At 49.6% G+C, this 16,965-nt stretch overlaps 2 protein-coding genes across 2 annotated transcripts in view; one reads left to right on the forward strand and one right to left on the reverse strand.

Annotated features, from left to right (window-relative positions):
* KRIT1 (KRIT1 ankyrin repeat containing) overlaps positions 1–16,965 on the reverse strand; it is a 352,560-nt gene that overhangs the window by 248,670 nt on the left and 86,925 nt on the right. The window lies entirely within an intron of this gene.
* Positions 1–16,965, forward strand: part of ANKIB1 (ankyrin repeat and IBR domain containing 1) — a 218,212-nt gene that overhangs the window by 52,070 nt on the left and 149,177 nt on the right. The window contains exons 2-3 of the mRNA XM_082257819.1: positions 4,599–4,899; positions 15,877–16,059. Coding sequence (XP_082113945.1) covers positions 4,599–4,899; positions 15,877–16,059 — 484 coding nt within the window. The remainder of the gene's footprint in view (positions 1–4,598; positions 4,900–15,876; positions 16,060–16,965) is intronic.

A 16,965-nucleotide genomic window follows, 5' to 3' on the forward strand; every position in this document is an offset into this window, starting at 1 on the left:
AAATCAATGGGGGCAACTGGGGTAGCCGGGTTGACTTGGCCCAGGAGCACTCTGGCCGGTACCTTCACTGGTGTAATAGAGGTGTTTCTGACACTCACTAAAACCCTTCCACGGTTTTCCTGTAACACCTTCAAAGGGATCACCTCAGGGATCACTTCTATCCCTCTCTGTCTCTCCTTTTGACCTGATTCAAAGATAATGAAGGGACCCGGCTGTTGCCATGTGAGTTTGACAGAAGCCTTAAAACAGGCCACCTCTCCTGGCTGTAAGACCTTTTCTGCTCTATCCAGCTTCCAGAGTCGTCCAACTCCTTCTGCGGGGGTCTCTTGCTCCAACACTAATCGTTGGTAGGCCTGCCGTAGCATGGGATGGATCCTTGGCGCCTGAGCATCTTGTCCCTGGACCAGTTGTATCAGAAGGCGCCTTACCAGGTCAGTGTTTGTTCCTACGATGAGAGAGCTTTTGTTGGCCCCTGGTGGACGAGGACAGACCACCGCTAAGGTGTCGAAGGTTTCCGCTTCACCAGCCACTGATGGATCAAAGGTCAACTTGATTGGCAGATACCCGTCATAGGGAAAACTTTGGGTCCCAATACCCCATATCTCCAGATCTTCCAACTTCTGCAAAGGTAGATGGGTAAGATATTTATCATAGAAGTCTCTATACAAAAGAGTCACCTGGGCCCCTGTGTCAAGGAGGGCTCTTGTGTAAATTCCTTCCACCTGAACCGAGACCACTGGGGAGGGCCCGACCAAGTTAGTTGGGAATTCTCTTGATGTAGCCTGGTTGTCTGATTCAGTTCTCTGTACCCTGGCCCTCTTCTCCTTTTTCTTCCTTGATCTGGGCCCCCGCTGAACCCGGTGTGCATTGACTTTCCTTCCCTCAGTAACCCGGAGTCTAGAACTGGGGGTATTATATTTGGGTCTGACCCCCTGACTCAGTTTCCCTGATCCTGCACCACTTCTGGAGTCCCTTAAGACTGGCGGACACCCGGTTGACTCCTTCACCGGTGTCCTCTGAAGTTTCCCGCTGGCTCGCGAAGTTTCGCGGCAGCATTTCCTGAGCTGGGACATACCCTTCTAACATGCCCAACTCCCCCGCAGTTGAAACAAGTTAACAATCTTGCAGGCCGTGGCTCTGGATCTGTGCTGAGACTAACAGGTTCATCTGGCCTCTCCGATATACTCCCCTTGGGTAGAGTGGATACCTGACCAGTCAGGATGGACACCATTTCTATCAACTGAGACACTTGGGTCTTTAGGAGTTCAACTTGAGAGTCACCCTCTTCCACACTTATCACTCCAACCCGGGCAGTTGAGTCAAACTGCCGACTTTTCTTCTTGTTGTCCAACATAACCTCTTCCTCTCTGACCATTCGAATCAGATCGGGGTATTCTAGAATGCCGCCATCTCGACGAGTTCGTAACAGTATGGCAATGGGATCTAAAGGTTGAGCCCCTTTCAGAACCTGTCGTGCACGAGTCTCATCTATTTTCCGGTGGTCTATTCCTTTCTTTAACAGAATCTGGTGGATAATCCTATCCAGACGTTTAATGAATTCGGACAACTTCTCCCCCTCTTCTTGATAACAGTGGTCCAACTGGTAGAGAAGTTCAGCCGCGTTCTCCGTCCGACCAAACACATCTTGCAGAATGTCCAAATAATCCTGTGCAGTGCAGTTCTTCTTGCTAAGCTTTAGATTACGTACAGCCTCTAATGCAGGTCCCCTTAAACTCTCTGTGATTCTCTGCTTCTTGTGCTGTTCTGGTACCTCCCATTCCTCCAAAGCCTGAGTGGCGGTATCTAACCACTCTTCGAACCCATCTTCTGCTGAAGGCACAGGCTGTTTCCCAGAGAATGTCCGGAGCTTCCTATATCCAGTCATCAAATAGCTCGAGGAGTCCCTACTACATTTTGCCACAATCTCCCCAAGAACAGCACACAGTTCTGAGCTAAAAGTCGACAAAGGTGATGACTCAGGATGCCCTTCTTGGACACCTTTTTCTTGGCTGGATACCCCAGGGGTGGTGGATGAGGGACCCGCAATAGGAACTCCTGGATGTATCAGGAAAAGTTCTGTTTGGTCAGTAGTTTTTACACTGTTTCCGTTGAAATAATCAGGGACCCCCTTCCTCCACTCACACAGTGCATACGTGTGTGGGACAGTGGTGTCAGTTTTCATGTCAATCACCCAAAATTTCCTGTCTGTGGATAGTGCCCTCAAAACAGGGAGGAGCTTTTCTTCAGTCCAGGCTTCTCCCTTGATTTCAACCACCAGGCCATTTTCCACTATGACATTCTCTTCCTTGCACCACTCAGCAGCAGCGACAGGATCCATTTCTGCGTGGGAGGGGATTCTATGGCTGAGAGGGTTGTATTGCAGGACTGTAGAAATCCTGGACGAGCCCCCACGTGTAGCACCACCCCCGCAGGAGCTGCTGATTATATTATTGGGTCTACACCCTGCCTAACAACCCAATCAAATTGGCTCAATCCCTCCTCAGGCACAACTGACCCAGAATAGGACTGGACTATCAAATAGATACACAGGTTGGAATACAATACTTCACTATGCAACAATACCTTGTTACCTTCTTGAATAGTAGTCCTTCTGGGTGACACAATGGAACAACGCACAAGATTGTAATTAACCAAACTTAATTTACTATATATCAAATTGAATAGGGGAGATACAATACAATACAATACAAGTCCATAAAAGGTTATTTAAAACAGCTTTAAAAAAGTAAAAGAATACCCCCACACTCCTCCTGCATTAAGGCTAGACACAGTACCAGGTAGGTGGGCCTATCTGAGTCCCTCCCCCAGAGTTCTCTTCTTTCTTGTTGATCTTCGCTAGCAAGGTTATTGAATAGAGCTCATTTGTAATCCAGATTAGGAATAAAGATCAAGAGAGAAAAAACAACGAGCTGTTAGTTGTCACCGCAGGGTGTCTGCGTAACTGAGCAATAACTTCTGCGAGAGAGATAAGCCTCTGGCGACTCCTTTACAGACCTTATTGTTTGTCTATGAGTCTCCTGAGAGAGTATGGTGATAAACCCCGGGGTTTTATCACCTCCTGCTGCGCTACCGCTATCTGTAGATAAAACTGTCTCTTCAGCAGATAAAGTCAGTTATTGGGCATGTGCCCTCTCACCAACAGAAGTTTCTCCTTCGCGCGCTTCCACTGCGGTCTCAGTCCTTTGGCTATATGCCAGCCGCGCGGGGTCCTTCTGGCGGATGACTTCCGGTCTCGGCAAACAGCAGTATGACCTCCAGGAATGTGCCTCGTGCTTGAGATGGGACGGTTCCACGTCGTCCCTCCAGGCTAAAAGGCTCTGGCCCAATATCCAGTGTCAGTCCTTCACTCTTGCTCGCTGGTTCCTCAGAGTCCAGCGCAGAAAGGCCCCCCCCCCCCTTCGCGCGCTTCTCTCTTCCTTTAAATAACCTCCCCCATAGTGCCGTGCGGTGCAGCCGTGCACCCTGGATCTTGCTAAGCAGCCTGGGAGATGTAGTTTCTTCATCTTGTGAAAAGGAAGTCACAGCCCGGGAAATTCCATGCAGCTACCACTAGAGGGAGCCTAGTTCCTTCCCACATATCAAACAGTGTCTTTAGGCATGTTTAACCCCGCTACATCAGTTTGGCTTTTTATTAAAATTTTATGTTGAGTTTGGCTATTACCTTGTGATTTGTCTACTGAATATTCATGCATTCATTTAATCAATCACGCTATATATTCCGGCCGCCTGATTTGAATGTCAAAAGTCTGGATCTTTAGAACTTGGATGGAGCAGGGAAGGGTTTGATGCTTTGTCCAATCTTTAAAGTAGATATAAACCCTAACTGGATAACCTTTTTTCTGAAGCACTATGTTTTGTTATCCTATAAAAAAAGTGCATTTTTTTTTTTTGTTTTAGAAAATACTTTTAAGGGCTTTTCATCCTTGATTGCATCTCTGTGTTGCTAATCTCTTCCAGACTATTTTTAGCCACTTCCAGCACTTGATTCTGTGATGGATGCACAGCATTTCTCTGGATTTGCTCCTGGTAACTACCCATAATACAGGGGTGTAACTACATGGGTCGCCATTGGGTGGCCCCCGATGTTGATCCTCCTCTTCTCGGGTCCCTCTTCGGTGCTCCTGGCCCCTCCCTCCTGTTGAGTGCCCCCACAGCAAGCAGCTTGCTATGGGGGCACCTGAGCCAATCCACTACTCCGTGTGTCCATTCAGACACAGAGCCGCAGTTTGGCCCCACACCCCTCTCTCTTTTCATTGGCTGCTAATGGACTTTGACAGCAGCTGGAGCCCATGGACGGCCGAGTCTCTCCTGCAACATCGCTGCATAGAGAGGGGGCTCAGGTAAGTATTGGGGGGGGGGGGCTGCTACACACAAAAGGTTTTTAACTTCATGCATTGAATGCATTCAGATAAAAAAAAAATTCTGCCTTTACAACCACTTTAATTTGTGCCTTTTATATGTGCCTGGAGTTCAGCTTTAAAGCTGGTCTTGTATACCACATGCTGGACACATAATGTTCACTCCTGTTCTTGTTACATACATTCTCCTTCAATCATCCATCTTTCTTTTTGTTACAGGGCCTTTCTTATTGGGAAAGATGGGAATCCCAACAAACGCAACATTCACAATGAGAGTTCTATGCACTTGCTTTGTATGGGATCCGATCTGCGGATCTCAGAAGGTGCTCTAGACCACCGCTTGCCCCGACCAGTGGATGACGACCGCAGGAGGTCTGATTGTTTACGGATGTTTTTAGAGTGGAAAGGAGCCAAGCTTGACCATGGCGAGTACGAGAGGGCTGCACTTGACGCCACGGACAACAAGAAGAACACACCTTTGCACTATGCTTCTGCCTCAGGGATGAAAACTTGTATTGAGGTAAGGTGATGGGAAAATAAATGGGAAGTTAGTAGAGCAGTGTGAACTGATGTCGGTGAAATAAATTACTGATTGGCTTCTTATATCGCTAAAGGAAAATTATGTTGTTGACTATGACAGCTGTCAAAATGCCTGGTGGATGTTGGGAGAGGGGGTATGCATGACGCATTTCAAGGGACTTTGCCCTCTTTCTCAAAGGTGTTTAAAGAAGAGAGCAAAGTCCCTGGAAACGCGTCATGCACACCCCCCCCCCCTTCTCCCAACATCCACCAGGCATTTTGACAGCTGTCATCCTCGTGTGCAGCCTAGAACGCCGCCACTAATATCCATACTTTGAGCTGGCTGGCTCCTTGTCATCCTTGGTCTCTGTTTACAGCCTCACACTGATCACAGCTACTTGGTCTTGGGTGTTCCCTATCCATACTGTTTCATGCTAACTACAATGCAAGTGTGCTGCTTATTTAAATAAAGTGTTATTTATTTGATACTGACCTCAGCGCCCTGCTGTTCGTTTTCTCTAATCTTCTTCCCGGGCAGCACCTGAGAGATGGGCTCCTCCCACCTAAAACAGGAAACACAATAGTCCACCGTAAAGAGTTTGGTGCCTCAAACCAAAATTGGTGGGACTTTATGGGCTGGTCAAGAAATAGTAGAGTGTGTAAAAAAATCATAATTTATTACAATATTCATAATACATATGATAAATGAAAATAAGGTGCCAATGGGTTAAAGACCCATGTGTATGGTGAAAAATAAGATTTATCTTATTTTTCACCATACACATGGGTCTTTAACCCATTGGCACCTTATTTTCATTTATCATATGTATTATGAATATTGTAATAAATTATGATTTTTTTACACACTCTACTATTTCTTGACCAGCCCATAAAGTCCCACCAATTTTGGTTTGAGGCACCAAACTCTTTACATATCATATACCGGGATGTTGGCTATACTTACTAATTAAGGGCAACTAGGATCTAACACACAAGTACACAATAGTCCACCATTATAAAAAATGTCAGCCGTTCCCGCCCTATACAGTACAAAGGTATTTTGCGGATCCTTAAGCTTACTGAGGGTTTCCTCGGTGCTCTACTAATACTGAGGTACGCAGGTATGGCTGACAATTTTATAATAGTGGACTATTGTGTTTCCGGCTTTAAGTGGGAGGAGCCTATCTCTCAGATGCTGCCCTGTAAGACTTCTTAGAAAGAGAGTTACCAGATACCCAACTCTGTTTTCTTCTACTCAGAGCCCCCCTCTCTGTCTTCGCCCAGCAGTGTAGAGGGGTAAACAGGCCACCTAAAACCTAACATGGCAGCTGGAGGGGTTCGTAAACATGCTGCGACTGTTATGCTTCAGAAATTTTACATCGGCATGTCACATTTGACAGCCTGCACTGCCCATAAAACTAGGTAAATCTTTTTTTTTTTTCTCCCCTATCTTTTCGTTCTAGCAATTTTTTCTCCTTCGATGCAGCTTTTTGCTTTCTCTCTTGGGAGATCTACAATCAACTGCCGGGCTGGGCGACGGGCTGGATAATTTAAAACCAGTGGTCCCCCTAGTCCAGTCAGCGAGCACTTGCAGACCGCAGCTATGTGGTAGGTCGGCCGCAACATAGCCTCACAGACAGAGGCTGGCCCATGAGTTAAATAACTCGCAGGGTCGCATACGACCGGGCGCTGGTCCAAGTTGCAGCGCCCCCTTGACCGATAGCTCCCCCACTTCGATGGCGAGTAGTTCTGTCTGGAGCATCACTCGCACCATGGAGCGGTAAGTACAGTCCCCCCTCTCCCCCTTTGTGCCGTTTTGGGGTGGTACACTCCTGGGATGGTCGGGCCTGCCTGCAATCTCCCTCCTCCCTTCCTAAAGTCCAGGGGCTGTAGTTTATTTGTGATGCAGATCCTGTGCTGTCCAAGCTTTCTGTTTTAGCGGTTGTGATTAGGCGAGTGCTGTGGCTCAAGAATTGGTCTGCAGACCAAGCCTCCCAGAGAGCTCTTATTGATCTGCCCTTTCAAGGTGATCGCCTGTTTGGGGCTACTTTGAATGGGATCGTTAATGGTCTCACGGGGGGGGGATAACCTTCCTGCCACAGTCTAGGAAAGAGAAAGTGCTTCATCGCAAAGGTGGGCCCTCCTTCTCAGCCCATAGAAAATTATTTTGTGCTCCCGGGGCTGCAGACAAGGGAAATAGATCTTTTAAGTCTTCCCCGGGAGTTTCTAAGCAACCTTTGTCTGATAAGCCTGGAGCTGGCTTCTCTTGGATCTGCAGACAAGACCCCTTCAGCATAAAGGTCTGCCCTCACCCATAGCTGGGGTGGGGGGACATCTTCACTGGTTTACGGCACCGTGGACCTCCTTCATGAACGTCAAGGGTATCCACAAAATTATCCTTTTGGGGGTACCAAAAAATGGGGGCCAAATTTCTCTCTTTCAGGTTTTTTAGGCCTGGCATTTCCTTGTGTGGATATAATTCCTGCAAAGGTTTGGGTGACGTCTGAACTACCCAAGGTCCCTCCTATCACTGTCCAGGAAATTGAATTACCTAGGTTGGGTTTTAATTCTGACCAGGATGGCCCTTCCACTGGACAAACTTTGGGAACCACAGATCGTGATTCACCGGCTTCTGTCACACAGACAGTTCTCTCTCCTGACTTGCATACAGGTTTTGGGTCTGGTGGTGTCCACCTTCAATACAATTCTGTTTTCACAGTCCTACATGCAGCTCCTTCAGCAGGTTCGGCCACACTGGAGGTTTGTGGCGAGGTCACGGGTTCCTCTGGCAGATGCTACAGGCATCCTAGGTGTTCGGTAAGGCCAGTATCATCCTCCGCTCAAGCCATGGTTCCTGCAAAGAATAAAGGGCGAGAGTCTTCCAGTCATTTTGATGGCCCTAAACGTCCCTTGGGGGCTACCTCTCAGAGGGGACCAGTTGCCCCAAGGACTACCATCCTGCTTTACAGTCGCTGGTTTTATTGGCTTACCTATTGAAAGCCAGGTACTGAGAGATAGAGGTTTGTCAGGGACCCCTACTAAGGCAAGGAAGTCCTCTTCTAGCAAGATACACCATCGTACGTGGAAAGCGTACATTTCTTGGTTTGAGACAATTAGCTTGCATCCTCGCTCCTTTTCTGTGGCTCTGTTCTTAGCCTTTCCTCAACGGGACGTTGAGCAGAAGTTGGCCTTTGAGTACCAGCAAGAGCCTGGTCTCTCAATATAGAAGAAATGACTGCACTCCAGGTATCATCAAAATCCTGGTTTATTTACCGAACATCCCAATGTGGCAAACTGGTAAACCCGTCTCAGGGGCGGATTCACCGCAAGATCACTTTTTTAGGCAGCGGGAGAGGTCACTATCCACTACTCACTTTGGAAGCTAAGGAATTACCCCTCTGCATTGTGTATAAAAGCTGTGTGATCCTGTCCTCTCTGATCCTCCCCTTCTTTAACTGACTCCAGCCCATCTCTTGATAGAACAGAGAATTAGGAGTCAAAGCTGCACATGCTCAGTTTGATGTGTATTGCTGGAGAGTTTTTTTTTTTCTTGGGAAGGTGTATGTGATCAGTACAGGGCCAATCAGCGCTGTCCAGACAGAGGATCAGAGGAGATCGAAAACTCCTCCTACAAGCTTTAACCAGACACTGATAGAAGTCACAAGACTGCTATATACTGCTGATGAGAAAAGGTATTTCTTTTTCGTACATCATGGGACACAGAGCAGGTAGTAATGACTATCTGGGTTATATGCTACCTTTAGGTGAATAGACACTGGCAACCAATAGAGAGGAAGTTCCTCCCATATAACACCTCCCATACAGGAAGAACCTCCGTTTTCTCTTACGTCCTCCGACAGTCGCCGCCTCTTCATATTCGTCACATATGGGGTATTAGACTTTGCTCCGAAGGAGTAGCTAGGCAACAGAATATGTTAACAATAAAGCTTTAACATATCCCACCCTCAAGGGGTGGTCCCCTCAGTCAATACCCTCCTACTTCCTGCAACCATATCTCAGTTTTAATGTCTAGCTTGTCAGGAGTGGCTGGCTCTCTCTGTGCTGGGACTTTTTGTCCCAGACTCTTTCTTCTTTTTAATATTTTGTTTGAGTTTTCTCTCTACCTTTAATTAGCTGTTATTTTTGTCAGCATTAGTTAGTTCTTCGGACGAAGAGGATCATGCGGACTGGGTCTCGGGCTGATCCCCCTGGTCGCAGGTCGTGGGTCAGTGGCTTCCCAGTCTGCCATCGAGCGTTCAGCCAGGTAACGCTCCTGGCACAGTGAACGACCCATCCCTGTTCGGTGCAGGGATGATTGGTGAGGTGGCTACCTCACCGGACGCTGTGCGGTTTCTTAACCTCCATTATGTGCGTCTTGAATTGCGACTCTCCCTGCCTCATGTGCAGCGGCTTGTTCGCCTGTGCGGGTTCCCCACGCCATGTGAGGTAAGTGTATTTATGTGGGGACCTGTCTGTCTGGGGGGGTCTCAGTCTGGGACTGTGTAACCTGCCTTTAATCACACTGCTTGTCTCCCTATCTCTCGGCTGCATGCTGTGGGCTGCAAGGGGGGGGGGGAGCTGTATGACACTGTGTGTGTCAGGCTGGGCAGTGTGAGGAGCTGTGTGCTGTGGGGCATGTTTTTTCTTGGCATGTTTGGGCATATACAGCGATCGCTGCGGCGATCTAACATGTATCCTTATATTGGGATGTAATGTGTGTGTTTTTTTATGCACTGTGGAGCGGCGTTTTCGGCGCCAAACGACGCCATTTTACCGGCGCCCGCTCCGGCCGCATGGTTTACATGCACGGCGGCCATTTTCTTGTAGCCTCCATAGGCTTACATAGAGCGCCCTGGCAGCATCACTTCCTCTCTCCTGGAACACCGATCGAGGCAGCAGCAGCAGCGGGGTCTCCTCAGGTTTTATCCTTCTGTTCTTGTTATCCATTGCCTGTACTCAGTTTGTATATTCCCTGTGGGGGTCTCATTGTGTCTGAGTGTGGTGCGGTGGGCTGCGCTTGCCGCGCTTGCTAAAAGGGGGCAGTTAACCCTTGGTTGTCTGGCATTACAGGGGCAATGGATTCTCAGGAGGGCAAGTTTCCTACAGTATTGGTGGAAAGCCAGGGGACCGCTGTTTCCCCCCCAGGGGGGGATTTAGCCACTATTGTGGCTGGCCTTGCTGCCCAGGTGCAAATGCTGGTGGCTGCTCAATCTACTAAACGGCCCAGAGTTGCTCTGTCCTCTGATTCTGAGGGTGAAGGTGATGGGGCTGTTCTGGCAGGGACCCCCCTATCGGCGTCCCGCTCCTCTCTTGATCTAGTGGGGTCTGAGGTAGAGGCTGAAGTTGAGGGGGTTGATAATTCTCCCCCTGGCTCGCCTGAAGAGCTTGCAATCATGGATGAGTTGATTGCTTCCATTAAGCAGACGCTACGTTTGCAGGACGAAGTGTGTCCCCCCGCTGCTTTGGCGGCTTATGGGACGCAGAGAAAACGCAGGACGCCGCAGGTTTTTCCCTGCAATGCGGATTTTCAGCGCGCTGTTAAGGATCAATGGCGCGATCTGCGCAAGCCTTTTGCGGTACCAAGTAAATTCAAGCTGCGTTATCCTTTCTCGCCTGCCACTGATGAACGGTGGTGTGTGCCTCCGCCAGTGGATCATGCAATTGCGGTTTTGAACAAAGCCACTGCGATTCCTGCAGAGGGTTCCCCTGTTTTCCGTGATGCCACGGATAGGAGACTGGAGTCTCTTGCCCGTCATACTTATTCTGTTACGGGCTCTATGCTTAAGGCTCTGTTTGCTTCTCTCATGGCGGCCCAGGCGATCGCAAGTTGGACGCAGATGCTTAGGCGCGTCCTAGTGGCCGATTCGGCCTCGGCGGCGACCCTGGATATGGTGGATCAGATCCACCAGGGTGTCGTGTATCTGTGTGATGCGGACCTGGACCTGATTCCGTTGGCTGCACGTGTGCACAGCGTGGCGGTGTTGTCTCGTCGCCTGGTTTGGTTGAAATGTTGGTCGGTGGACCAATCTTCACGTAAGACCTTAGCCAATCTACCTTATGATGGGTCTCGCCTTTTTGGGGAGTCCCTGGATGTGTTGATTAAGGGGATCACCGGGGGTAAGAGCACTCTCTTGCCCCATTTCCCCAAGGCTAAGGGGGCTTCTGGGAAGAAGCATGCAAATTTTCGGCCCCCTCAGGGGTCCTTTCGTGCCTTTCGGCCGCACTACAAGGGCAAACCGTTCAAAGGCCAAGGCTCTCAGAAGAAGCCCTGGTCTGGGAAACAGAAGTCCGGCCAATCCGGACCGGCTGCCCATAACAGTTCGGCCTGAAGGGGCGCCCTCACCCAGTTTTGGGGTGGGGGGACGCTTGCTCGGTTTTCTTCAGCCCTGGTTGGCCCGTGTGCGGGACAGATGGGTTCTGGAAATCGTTCGATCTGGTTACAAGATCGAGTTTCTCTCTCGGCCGGAGAGCAGATTTTTTCCCTCAAATCTTCAACTGTCTCCAGAGCGCCTGCGGGATCTGCACCTGGCGGTGCGGGACCTGAGGGCTCAGGGAGTGGTGGTTCCGGTGCCTCGTCGGGACAGATTTCGGGGGTTTTATTCCAATCTGTTCACCGTGCCCAGGAAGGAGGGCAAGGTTCGTCCGATTCTGGACTTGAAGGCTCTGAACCGCTCTGTGCGGGTTCGCAAGTTCCGCATGGAATCCCTGCGCTCGGTGGTGGCTGCCCTGGTTCCGGGGGAATTCATGGCCTCCATCGATTTGAAGGATGCGTACCTTCACATCCCCATATTCGAGGGTCATCAGAGATACCTTCGATTTGCCATTGCGGAGGATCACTACCAGTTCGTGGCGTTGCCCTTTGGTCTCGCCTCGGCTCCGCGGGTCTTCACCAAGGTGCTTGCACCGGTTCTGGCATTATTGAGGGCCCAGGGCATTTCTGTCCTGGGGTATCTGGACGACATTCTGGTTCGGTCTGCGACCAGACAGGGTCTGGAGAAGGACCTGTCTGTCACAATGCAAACTCTGCAGGAGTTTGGTTGGACGATAAATGTTCCAAAGTCGACACTGAGTCCGTCGGTTCGTCTCCCCTATCTGGGAATGATACTGGACTCGGTGCAGGCGAAGGTCTTCCTGCCGGAAGACAAACTCAGGACTCTTCAGGAGGAAGTCAGGTCCCTCAGGGACGTTCCACACTCGTCTCTGCGGACGTGTATGAGATGTCTGGGATTGATGGTCTCGGCCTTCGAGGCGATTCCTTTCGCGCAGTTTCACACGCGGGGTCTCCAAGCGGAGATCCTGTCCAAGTGGGACGGGCGACCTCAATCTCTGGATCTTCAGATCTCGTTGAGTCATCGCACCAGGGAAAACCTTCTGTGGTGGCTCCAGTCCCCGTTGGTGTCCGGGGGCAAGTCGTTTCGTCCGATCTCGTGGACAATAATCACCACGGATGCCAGCCTGTCGGGCTGGGGTGGTGTTCTGGGCGTTCTGTCCGCCCAGGGGACCTGGTCGGAGGGGGAGTCTTCCCTCCCGATCAACATTCTGGAATTGCGTGCGATAAGGCTCTGTCTTCATCGCTGGACGGACCGGCTGCAGGGCTGCCCGGTTCGGGTGCAGACGGACAATGCCACGGCGGTGGCCTACATCAACCACCAAGGGGGCACCAGGAGTGCCCGAGCGGCTCGAGAAGTGGCCGACATTCTGTCTTGGGCCGAGACTCATGTCCCGGCGATAACGGCGGTTCACATTCCGGGAGTGGAGAACTGGCAGGCGGACTATCTGAGTCGCCAGACCCTGGATCAGGGGGAATGGTCTCTCCACCCGGCTGTCTTCCAGATGTTGTGCGCGAAGTGGGGTCTTCCAGATGTGGACCTGTTCGCGTCTCGCCTCAACTACAAGGTGAAGAGGTTCGTGGCAAGGACGCGCGATCCTCGGGCAGACGCGTCGGACGCGTTAGTGGCCCCGTGGCATCAGTACAGGCTGATGTACGCGTTTCCACCGATTCAGTTGCTGTCCAGGTTCCTTCGCAGGTTACACTCGGAACGCAGCACGGTAATTCTTGTGGCACCGGACTGGCCTCGCCGCTCCTGGTACGCAGACCTCGTGAATCTGGCGGTCGACGCCCCTTGGCGTCTGCCTCTTCGAGACGATCTACTGTCTCAAGGACCGATTTACCATCCTGCTTTACAGTCGCTGGCTTTGACGGCCTGGCTGTTGAGACCGAGGTCCTGAAGGAGAAGGGTCTCTCTCCAGAGGTCGTTCATACTTTGATCAACGCGAGGAAGTCTTCCTCGGGGAAGGTTTATTACCGTACTTGGAAGGCCTATTTTGCCTGGTGTGAGTCCAGGGGGTTTTCACCCCGCACGTACTCGGTTTCCCGTGTGCTGTCTTTCCTTCAGACGGGTGTCGATCAGCGTTTGGCGCTGGCTACGATAAAGGGTCAGGTGTCTGCGCTGGCCGTTCTGTTTCAACGTCCCGTGGCTTCCAACTCCTTGGTTGGCACTTTTATTCAGGGTGTGCGGCATCTGGTTCCTCCTAGGAGGGATCCTTTGCCTCCTTGGGACTTGAATCTCGTTCTATCTGTGTTACAACGTGCTCCTTTTGAACAGATCAGGGAGATCTCGTTGTCTATGTTGTCCAAAAAGGTCGCCTTTTTGGTGGCGATCACTTCGGCTCGCAGAGTGTCGGAACTGGCGGCTTTGTCCTGCAAGTCTCCGTACCTGGTTGTTCATTTGGATAAGGTGGTCTTGCGACCTAATCCTTCTTTTCTGCCGAAACGAGTTTCAGAATTCCATCTTAACGAGGATATTGTTTTGCCTTCGTTGTGCACGAAGCCTAAACATCCAAAGGAGGTGAGATTGCACTCTCTGGATGTTGTTCGGGCGATAAGGGTTTACCTTAAATCGACTGAGTCTTTTCGTAGGACGGACTCCTTGTTTGTTCTTCCAGAGGGTCCTCGGAAGGGCATGGCGGCTTCGGCCTCTACCATCGCCAAATGGATCAGGCAGACCATTGAACAGGCCTATGCCTTGCAGGGGAAGGTTCCCCCTGTGCCTGTGAAGGCGCACTCTACTAGATCACTGAGTACGTCTTGGGCCTGCCGTCATGGGGCTTCTGTAGCCCAGGTGTGTAAGGCGGCGACTTGGTCGACCGTGCACACTTTCACAAAATTCTACAAAGTAGATGTTCAGGCATCGGCGGATGCTTCCTTTGGCCGCAAGGTTCTTAGTGCGGCTGTTCCATAGGGTCCCTTGTTGGGGACTCCTGACTGTTGGGATAGTTTTTTGTATCCCCTGGTTTTTTTGTCTTTTCCTGGGTTGTTGCTCCTGTTGAGCACTTATTTTTGCTGTTGCCCAGCTGGTTTCCTTCCTTTGGTAAGGTTCCTTTCTTTGATGTGGAAACTGCGTTGCCTTTCGGCGCGGATGCGTTTCCCACCCCTCATGTTTGCACTGCTTTGGGACGTCCCCATATGTGACGAATATGAAGAGGCGGCGACTGTCGGAGGACGTAAGAGAAAACGGAATTTTTGTAAAATCTTACCTGTAAAATTCCTTTCTCTGAGTCCTCCGACAGTCGCCGCCCCCGCCCCTCTTTTGGGGTTTGAATGTATACTCTACTGCTATTCCACTAAAACTGAGATATGGTTGCAGGAAGTAGGAGGGTATTGACTGAGGGGACCACCCCTTGAGGGTGGGATATGTTAAAGCTTTATTGTTAACATATTCTGTTGCCTAGCTACTCCTTCGGAGCAAAGTCTAATACCCCATATGTGACGAATATGAAGAGGCGGCGACTGTCGGAGGACTCAGAGAAAGGAATTCTACAGGTAAGATTTTACAAAAATTCCGTTTTTTTCGCCAGTGTCTTAAAGGTGGTGGTCATGGCTGTTAACGCTCTTCAATCCTAAGAATAATGTCCCAGTTTAGTCGCTTTTTGATCGCATTTATTCGAATGGCTAAGCACTAAAAGGATGGTACTCGAGCCTTGGCTAAGAAGACCCAATGTTTTGGCTGTAATGTGACCCATCTGGGCGCTGGACCCTGATAAATGGAACCCTGGTTATTTATTATCCCAAGGAGTTTGCCAGCAGGGTGCTCTACAGCTCCAAGGGTGTGGTGGACCCCATTAAAAAGGGGGACCTGGTCCTTGAAGGTCTAATGACTGACAAAGCCCACCGTGATGGGTGAAGTTTGGGTCCTTTAAGGATCCTGCGGCGAGACTGGTAAATTTTTCCCTCTTTTAAAAAAAAAAAAGAGAGATCGGTCGTTCTGGTCTTTCTCCTAGTGCCCACTGGGGTCAGTGTACTGTTAATGCCCTGTGTACTTCTCAGGAGTATTGGACTGCAGTGTCTCCTCCAGCCACCAGAGGGCGCAGGTTCGCTCAGTATGGCCTACTCCTGTATAGACAGGAAGTAGAAGGGCAGCCATTTTTGGTGGACCTTGTGGGCTGGAGGATCAGCAAGGCCTCTGAGACATAACTTCAGCCCATGGCTACATTTCTATGGGAGAGCTAGGTGACCAGTCAAGGCATAAAGGTATATTTACTGCTTAATCCAGGGGGCTTGTACAACTGTCTGTCGATACAGGTATTTAGCAGTTTATATTTACTAAAATAATTGCATTTCCATGTGCTGTGTACTGTGGGAGATCAGATATAGTAACACTTAAAGTAATCATGCCTAAAATGTGCATTTTATCACGTGTGCAAAAAAATGATTAAAATGTTTGGATTGTAAGAGGGTTCAGGTCCAGGCATGGCATTCCTCCGTAGACACAATGGGGTTAAATGTTCTTTGTCACCCAGAGACAGGAAGAGTGTTATTCTCAGGATTTCCAAGCAAAAATAAAAGATAAAAAGCCTGATTGAGGAAAATGAATGCAGCCATCACATATGAGGACTAGAGGGCAAAGATCTTTAAAATTGTTCTTTTTGGGTTTAGTTCACTTTAATTATGAAATAATCTGTGTGATCTTTATGCCAGCTACTAGTGAAGAACGGAAGCAACCTCTTTGCTGAAAATGAGAACAAGGACACCCCCTGTGACTGCGCTGAGAAACAGAACCACAAGGACCTGGCGCTCAAACTGGAGTCTCAGATGGTGTTCTCGCGGGACCCAGAGGCAGAAGACATTGAAGCAGAGTACGCCGCCTTAGACAAGCGAGAGGTAGGTCTTGATTTATGCTCGCGTTAACTGTGTGTATACTTAACTACACTGGAACTGTCACTGTGATAAATACATACATTCACAGTGAGCCCTCATTCACATTGGAGCCACTTGTCATGCGATTGACAGGTCAAATCGCTTGACAAGATGAATTCTATTTCCAGCAATCGCACTGTTCAAAGATCGACGCCAATTTTGCCGTGCTGCATCGATTTGAAAAAGTAATTCCTGCACTACTTTTGGTGATTTCGGGTGCGACTTGCATGGAGATTTGTGCATGAAGTTGCACAGATGTCTCTTAAGTCACACTGATTTCAATTGCACAATTTCAAAGCCCCAGTCAATATGAATGAGAACAAAGACAAACAGAGGCGCCTCTAAGTGTAGACTTTATGTGTACATTTAATAGATAAAAATATGCACTCACATCTGCAAGCATATATTCATGTATAAGAAACCCATTAGGATGGTTCCGATATAGATGGGTGATGGGAACTGTCATCTTATCCTAGCAGCCACCCCGCTGGAGCTGAAATCTCGCCGCAGCCGGCAAGTGCGGCGGAGCTGGAAACAGGAAAAACAGCCTCGATATGGTCACTGAAGCGAGGCTTGGTTGGTGGTCGGATGAGGATGACGTTATCTGTGTGCGACGCGTTTCCGAGCGTGCGTACTGCCGGGGGGAGGGCAGCTGTGCTCCTTCTTCACGGCACTTTTTGCAATTTGAACAGTTCCATTGCCGACAATAGGGTGCGACTTATCAAGTGATTTGACAGGTCAAATCGCATGACAAATCAAACTGGTGTGAACAGGGGCTTAAATTATAACTGAAGGCAAAACTTTTTTTTTAGTTTTGGATAGAGTGGAGAGGAATTGGAACACCTGTCAGTTTTTATGGCTGTCTTTGCA

The sequence above is a fragment of the Pelophylax lessonae genome (assembly GCF_965119305.1).
Source record: "Pelophylax lessonae genome assembly, chromosome: 5".
Lineage (NCBI taxonomy): Eukaryota > Metazoa > Chordata > Amphibia > Anura > Ranidae > Pelophylax > Pelophylax lessonae.